General features: G+C 47.0%; 1 protein-coding gene across 5 annotated transcripts in view; it reads left to right on the top strand.

Annotated features, from left to right (window-relative positions):
• Window positions 1-2,157: 2,157 nt before the first annotated feature.
• The window catches only part of CHD1 (chromodomain helicase DNA binding protein 1), a 66,095-nt gene continuing 60,426 nt past the window's right edge, over window positions 2,158-7,826 (top strand). For all 5 annotated transcript variants that reach the window (XM_076361575.1, XM_076361574.1, XM_076361572.1 and 2 more), the window contains exons 1-2: window positions 2,158-2,185; window positions 4,164-4,368. In XM_076361575.1, coding sequence (XP_076217690.1) covers window positions 4,316-4,368 — 53 coding nt within the window. In that variant the 5' untranslated portion in view covers window positions 2,158-2,185; window positions 4,164-4,315. The remainder of the gene's footprint in view (window positions 2,186-4,163; window positions 4,369-7,826) is intronic.

Here is a 7,826-nt window from a genome sequence, read left to right as displayed (position 1 = left end):
ATTTGTACACTTAACACCTAGCATGTATCCGAATTCTTATCAACTTGGTCTTATCTCCTGCTTGCTGCAGGTAACTGCTTTAGTCCACAATTTCTGCATAAGGCCTATCCCTTCTGGTTGAACAAAGCAGTGGCTTTCTACTGTTTCTTTCCTTAAAAGTAACAAATCCCTATCAGTAATAAAAATCCTTCCATTAGGGTCTGAACTACCCTTGGTAAAGTGTTTTGGTATTAATTACTTTAATTTAAAACAGTTACTTTCATTTTGACACTCTTGAATTTAAACTTCAGTCCATTGATCTTGCAGTATTCTTGTCTATCACAATAAAATATTCTCCCTTAAGCTGACTTAGGCAAACTTAAGTGCTTCAGTAAGCAACATAGTGTAATATGGCCTTCTTGTAAACTTTGAAGCTGTTTTCTTGTCTGAACAATTCCTGGCACATTTTTTTAACTCTAGGAGGAAAAATTATTCTCTGCCACCAACCACTGAGATTTTGGAGTACTTTCTTATATAATGCTTGAGAGCTGGGCTAGTGTATATGCCTCATCTAGACTCTGCTGCTCCTCAGACAGCGAGTCGCTGTGTGTGGCAGCCAATCCCACAACCCGCTTGGCGGGCTGAAGGTGCAGCTCCAGGAAACCTCAGCAACCCAACTGAAGGGTGGCGAGTACATTGGCTGCCCACCCTCCACTGAGCGCTGAGGCAACCAGCTTTGCTCACCATGGAAGAGCAACCATGAGGTAAGCTACAGGCCTGAGAGGTCTCCAGCTGACTGACTGTGGCTCAGACGTTGGCTCCTGGCCCACACAACTCTTCAAGCTTGAATTGATTTGACAGCTACTATAACCACGTTCCTCTAGTATAGCCACACAGTGACCCGCTTCCTTCAACTTCCCTTCGTTGATGAGCAAACTGTTTTCATGCTTACCTTGACCTCGTTCTCTCTTGCAGGGTGCTACACAAGTAAATGTCCAAAGGTCTGGTGCCAGATGTCAGCCAGTAATGACCCCACAATCCTCCTTTAGAGTTACAGAGCATAATTGCATACGTGTGCCTCTGAAGGGAAGAAGGCAGGCGAGTTGCTTTCTCTTTCCAACAGTGTTTGGCTGCGGCATTGCGTTGTTTACAGCACGCTCTTTCACTCAACTGCCGCTACTTTCCTTTGTCACTCTGGGAACATTTGGACACACAGCTTACATGACTTTTTTCTTGTGCTCCCCCCCCCGATAACGAACGTGAGGCACATTAAACAAACGGCTCGCGTTAAGCATTTTGAAAACAGCGGGCGTTACGTTCTGGAATGGAAGGAGGAAGACCAGCCCCCAGCCAGAGAACCGTCCTCACGGAAACAAGCGTCCTCCCAGCAGAAGCGCGCCAAGCCTTCCTAAATACGCCCCGCTACCACTTGTAACTGCGTAGTTAGACTAGTAAGTGCAGTTGTGTTTGTCGTCGGGCTGTGATTTTACACCGAAAACCCCAGAGCAAACCAAAAAAACACGCTGCGCAGAACGGTAACGGGCGGCGCGCGCGCGCCGGGCTTGCGGCCTCGTCGCTCGGGTCATGGCGCCCCTCCGGACCGGGCCACGCCCTGCGCCTTCACACGGCGATGGGAGCTGCAGCCGCGCCGGGCGCCGGGCCCCTTCCGCGCAGCGGGCAGGGAGGGCAGGCGCTGCCGCCGGCCACCGGCGCAGCGAGCGGCCCATCCTGCCTCCGCCGCCCCCCTCTGAGCGTCCCGGCGGCGCTGCCCGTCGCCCCCGGCCGTGGCTCCTCCTCCTCCTGCCGCTCGGTCCCAGGGCGCAGGGCTGACATCACGCCCGGGGTTTCCATCCGACCGAGGGAGGGGGAGGCTGAGCGGAGCGGCAGCGTGATGGCGGCGGTCGGGAGGACTTAAGAAGCGGTGGCGGAGCAGAGCGGCGCAGCGCCTACCCTGGTTCTCCCTTCGCCCCTCCCTGCCCGATTCGGGGCCCCATTGTTCGAGCCGGTGAGGGTGGTGGGCGAGCCCACCGCGCGAGGCTGCGAGGAGCCGGCGGCCAGCGGGAGGAGCAGCGGCCCAGGCCCCGCCGCGGCCGCGGGAGCAGCCCCCGACCCTGGGCTGCGGCACGAACCTCCCCGTGGGGCGTAGCGCAGTCCGGGGTGGCCCTGGGAAGGCCGGGCCGGGCCGGGCCGGGCCGGGCGCACGCAGGTAGGCAGAGGCCCGCCATGGCTCCTCTCCCATTCGCCGGCCGGGAGTTTTGCGGCTTCCGAACATGGAAGGGGGGGGGGGAGGCGGGCGGTACTGAGGAGATGGGGCCCGCTGTAGGCCAGGGGGAGCTGGATGCCTGGCGCGGGGCAGGGTTCTTGGGCCCTCTCGCTGTTTTCTGCGGAGGGAGGGAGCTGCGACGGCCGAGGCGGGCAAGAGGGGTCGAGCCGCTCTCGCTGGCTCCTGCGGGGGGAGCCAGTGTCGAGCCGCCCGGGAGGCAGGAGAGCGGCCGTGGCTCTCCTCTGGCCATGGGGGGCGCCGGGGGAAGCGAGCATGGAGGACAGCGGCGGCCTTGGAGACGCTGCCAGGGAGCCTTGGCTGGGAGCGGCGCCTGTGCAGGCCGCGCCGCTAGCGGAGGGCCGTCTCCGGGGGCGGGAGGCAGCCCTGGCCCGGGCTCCCGCGGGAGCGCCCTGGGGGCGGGCAGAGGGAGAGCGGCCGCGGGAGCGCGTTGCGGGCGGCCAGGGCTCGGGAGAGGATCGCCGCGGAGCAGGAAGCGGGCGGCAGGGAGCACGTTTCGCCGCGGCTCAAGGTGTTTCCCGGGGTCCAGAGGATGCTGGGCCCGGAGGCGAGGGGGTGTTTGTCTGCGCGACAGGGCAGGCGGCGGGAAGCTTGCTGCCGGGCGGCACAGAGCGCGGCCGCGCTAGGCACCAGCGGCCGGGCCGCGGGGAGCCGCCCGGCTTGCCTCCGCCACCGCGGGGTCCCCGACCTCGCTTCGCGGCCCCTCCGGGGTTGCAGGGCTCCTTCCTATCACTTTCCCTTCCCTCATAGCCTTTGTTTGCTGACCGGAGTGACCCGGGTGTCTGAGATGGTGCCTGAGCTCAGGGCATTTCCCACCCTGGAGCGAGGCTTCCGCCCCCCACCCCACACCCGATGAGCTCTGGGTTGGGCTGTTGCATATTAGAGGAGAGCACCTCGGGGCAGGCAACGAGCAGGCGAGCCCCTAATCGCTTTCACACCACTAAATCTCTGAGGGGCGCTGCTCTTTATCTGATTATCAGTGAGTTTATACTTGCAGTCCTTTTACCGTGAGCCTATACTTTCTCTAGCTGCATCGGATACTGCAGTGATCTGATTTAAGATGCTCTTGTATGTGAAATAATGATTATTCCATCTGTGGGATCTTGCTGGTTGGATTTAGTTGAGACAATTATTTTAAACGAGACAGTCTTTGTCTTCCTGCTTCTACCCACAACTGGATGTAAGCATTATGTGTATATCTGGAAATGCTTCCATTACATTTTGTGCATGAAATACATTTTACTAAACAGATCTTAGCAGAACATTAATATCTATGGCTTTTACCTATGTGTTCAGGTAGGCAGTTTTTCTTTAAAATTTATATCTACTTTGTCCTGAAGTCAGTACTGTGGCAAAAGTTAAGCCACGAGGTATAATGCAGACATGCAGTAAGCTGTTCTTCTCACCCTGCAATGCTAAAGAGAATGTAATTTCCATAACATTTCCTATTCTGCAGCTAGTGGTTCAGCAGAAATTGCCATCTTTATAGCACCATCAATGAAAAGTTGCATAAAGAAGCATAATGGCCTGTATGCTGGGACCCAACTGCAGTCAAGCAAAAAGCTAGACAGGTCTTTCCTTTCATACATTTGTGTGTTTCATTTAGTTCTTTCAATTTTCTTAAGTGTAACTAATAAAAAGGCCTGTTCTTCTTTTGAGAAGAATTTTTTCTGGTTTTCATAGACATCAGGAAAGATTTTAATTTTTTTTTCGGACAAGAAAATGGTGATAAAATGATCAACCATGAACAAGTGTCACACAAAGAACTATTTTTCAGTTAAAAACATGACATCAAATATGATGCCCCCTTTCAGTGTTAGTGAAAGACCAAGTTATTTATTGGTATCTTTTTAGTTGCAAACATACTTTGAAATTGTGTCAATGTTTTCCTTTACTATTTTAGGTATTTGGGGAGAAATCTTGAATACCTGCAGAGAACACTAGAGCAAACACATCACCTGGAAAACGTACAAAGTACCAAGAAGTGGATTCTTGATATCCACCTTGTAACCTGAGTGGACTTTTATTTATCTTTTAAACTTCTTAATATTTACAATGAATGGGCACAGTGATGAAGAAAGCGTAAGAAACAGTAGTGGAGAGTCAAGGTAAGCGCTTGCTCATTTCAGTTATTCTTGGCTATGTATTCTTCTATATTTTGTTTACTAAAATTGCTTTGTATTTGAACTTGGTGCCAAAGCTTCCTGGTTAGCAAGCAGACCATAGTTAGGAGGACTGGAAGTGCTTTCTTACAGGTGCTTAATCTGATTGTTACATTCATGTTGCTTCAGCAACATAGTAAAGCTTAAATAGTATTAAAACCGCATCAGCATCCAACAGAATAGTAGTATTCTTTTGAGGGGAAATGTCTAAAGTGTCAAATGCTGAAACATTGTATTAGAATGTTAAAATAAAGCTTCTGTCTATGAAGTGCAAGGCACACATGCACAATGTGTGTTGTATAAAACCCTAACAAGACTAAAGGTGGAACAGTGGGCTGTTCATTTTAGTTTTTGATATAGAGTACTTCATGATTCTTCCCTCTTTAGAGCTGTCAGAGCAGTATGTCTGAAAGTGTTAACTTTGTATTTGTTTTCTGAAGTGAAAGTACAGTTTTCCAACTGTTTTTTTAATTAAAAAAAAAAAATCAGTCCTCTAATGTTGAATGCTGGTCTTCTAGCCTATGTAGAATGTTCACATGTTTGGAAGAGCCTGAGTAGAACTTCCCTGCATCCATGCAGGATGACAGCTAGTTTGTAGGGCTGGAATTAAGTTGTCTTTCTAGAATGATGCTAAGTTCAAAAAGTCCCTCCTGTGCTAGAAAGTTTAGATTTCTGAAACTGGAAATATGGTGAATGCTAAAGGTTTAAGAAGTCAAAGTAAACTTACAAATAAAAAGTTGTTTTAGATTTCTCTTCAAGAGGTGGTTGTGACATGCTGTTAGTCTACCCGTCTGTCTCTCTGCCCCTCTTTCTGATCACAGCCCGTTGAACCAGTTAGCTGATTCTGTCAGCCAGAGGGTCATAAAGAAAACTGCATTCTGCGGACTTTATGGAAACTTCCAGTTGGGTAGAGAGAGATCTAAATTATTGCCTCAAGTGAAGAAATGCGGGAAGAATGTAATTGCCAGCTGATCAGTCAGCATCTGTGGGCCATTGAGCTTTGCACGTAGCACAGCATATGACAGAGTGGGAAGAAGGGGAAGAGAGGGGTGTTTAGGTGACTTTAGATGCACATCACAAGGAAATCTACGAACAGTAAAACTAAAGAAACTTTAATAACTTTTGTGTATTTTTATGTCAAGCTTCCTGTTATACAAAGAAGTGTCCTAGAAAGACAGTAAACTTTCAGTCTTATGAATAATTTGTAAGCTCTAATACATAATCATGTTTGAAGATTTCTGCTTCCAATAAAGTTGATACTGTTCCAGTTAGCAAACAAATTTGGAGTTTCTTCTAGTAAAGGGCAAAATATTCCTGGTTACTTAAAAAAAAATAAAAAAGCTTGTCAGGTGAGAAGAGAAACATGAATAAATGGTGTGAGCAAGGCAAGTCTTCTGAACTATAAGACCTCCAACAAACATGAACTTAGCAGGGACAAGCCTGATAATTTTGTGTATGAATTTTCTTACTACTTGAAACAAGCTACCTTGCCAGAGATTATGTGGAAAAACTACTATGTTTCACACTGTGACTGCCCATAAATACCAGTATATCAAAGTTATTTAAAAGCTGTAGCAATTTGTAAGACTAAACCAGCTAAACATCATAAAGTTCCCAGCAACTTCATTAAAAGTAAGTATCAGGAAGATGAATCATACTCAAAACTTGATACTTGCCTGTGAAGCGAGACTTTGTTCTTCATCTTAAATGTCCTGCTAAGGCACATCTTAAAGTTTGAAAAAGTTTTAAAATGCTAAAAACCTTTTTCCTAGGCTTGTATCAATCATTAACCTCATAGCCTAATTCACAGGCAGGTCTTGGAAAGCTTATTTTCATGTTTGCTATGCATTATCAGGAAACTGTTTTTGTAAATGAAAGGTGAAAGCTTGCCATTTTAAATGATGGAAACCTTTTCTGTCTAGCCCAGTTCCATTACTAAAATAACTATTGCAAAAGGAGTGTGGCACTTAAGGAATATCTTTGTATGACTTGCCCCTCTTGTTCAGTATTTTTTTTTTCCCTTCTTCTTTGTAAGTTTCCAGAACTCTAGATGGTTTTTACTCAGAGGGGAGTTGCCTTAGCAAGCTGCAACTGCAGACAGATAGCTAACTGTAACTTGGGAAGTGTTGCTGTATTTAGCCTTCAAATCTGGAAATGTGAATTCTACAGAATGGAAGTAGAGATTAGTAACAAAATATGTTTACTAAGCTTCTGGTGGTCCCGTTCCATTCAGAATGCTAGGGAGGGAAGTGGGACAAGTGAAGAAAGCAATTGAGAATTGCTGCTGGGAATAAATTGCAAAGAAGATCAAACTCTCAAGAGCTGGTAGAAAAGAAGAGATGAAGGCGAATACTGTGATAATCTGAGCAGCAGCATTGGTGATAACTACAACAAATCTTTGAAAATTTGTGTTGATTTATAAATTTGACACTTTACAAAGTGCAGTAAAGCCATTCACTTCCCTTTGATGCCTGGTGTAAAATTCCATGGCTGTCATTCTGGAGTGACAGTCTTGATAACAATTAAATACAGCCTGATGTAGGGGAGCCACCGTCATTACTTTAGAAAGTTAGGAGCAGCAGTGGATCAGGGCTGGATTTACAAAAATACACAGGCCTCATGGATACTGCATTGTATTGTTTTACAGAAACACCATGACTTGCAAAAGTTGTGGAAAGCCTGTAGTATTCTCAGCAGTAGGAGGGCTGGAGAAGGGATTGATCATAAACCTTTGATTTTATGCACTGGTCAGCATTGTGGTAAGGGATTGTAGCTGTCCTTTACTCCCTGTGACTGGCTCTGAAGGTGAATTATTTCTGAAGTGTGTGAAAGAAATGGCCAATTTGCCATGCTCCTTGCACTCCTTTCCAGCGTTGCATCTGTTTATCTGTCTGGCAGATGAGCAGAAAACTTTCCTGTGCGGCAGGTGTTGAGCCTGAAGTTCTGTTTTGCTACAGGTGGAAAAGTCCATCTCTTGTATTTTCACGGTTGAATAACTGGCTGCACTGTCTGGACTTTCCTTTTCTATTTCAGCAACCTCTGAAGCTACAAATCAGTACTAGAACCAAGCATGATGGAAATTGTAGGCTAGCATAAACGCTATTACCTAATCTTGTTGCTTGATGTTCTGATTTCTGTGTAAGAATTACAGCGAAGTCTACTCTCCAGCTTCTTGTTTACTTGAATCACTACTCTGGAATATTTTTAAGTAGCTCAAGGTAAAATATCACAGCTATTGTTCATCTGGACAGCAAGTGAGTGTAGACACAAAAACTTTGTAGCAATACTCTGAGAAGCTGACTCTTAAAGCATCTTTGTGCAGTGTTCTTGAAAGCATTCTGTTGCAAACTTGAATATAAGTAAATACAGTCTAGTTAGATAGTAGTAAGAAAGCTTAATCAGCA

Source organism: Aptenodytes patagonicus, chromosome Z (genome assembly GCF_965638725.1).
Source record: "Aptenodytes patagonicus chromosome Z, bAptPat1.pri.cur, whole genome shotgun sequence".
Classification (NCBI taxonomy): Eukaryota; Metazoa; Chordata; class Aves; order Sphenisciformes; family Spheniscidae; genus Aptenodytes; species Aptenodytes patagonicus.
Note: the sequence above shows the minus strand (reverse complement) of the source record. Positions and strands in the feature narration are given on the sequence as shown.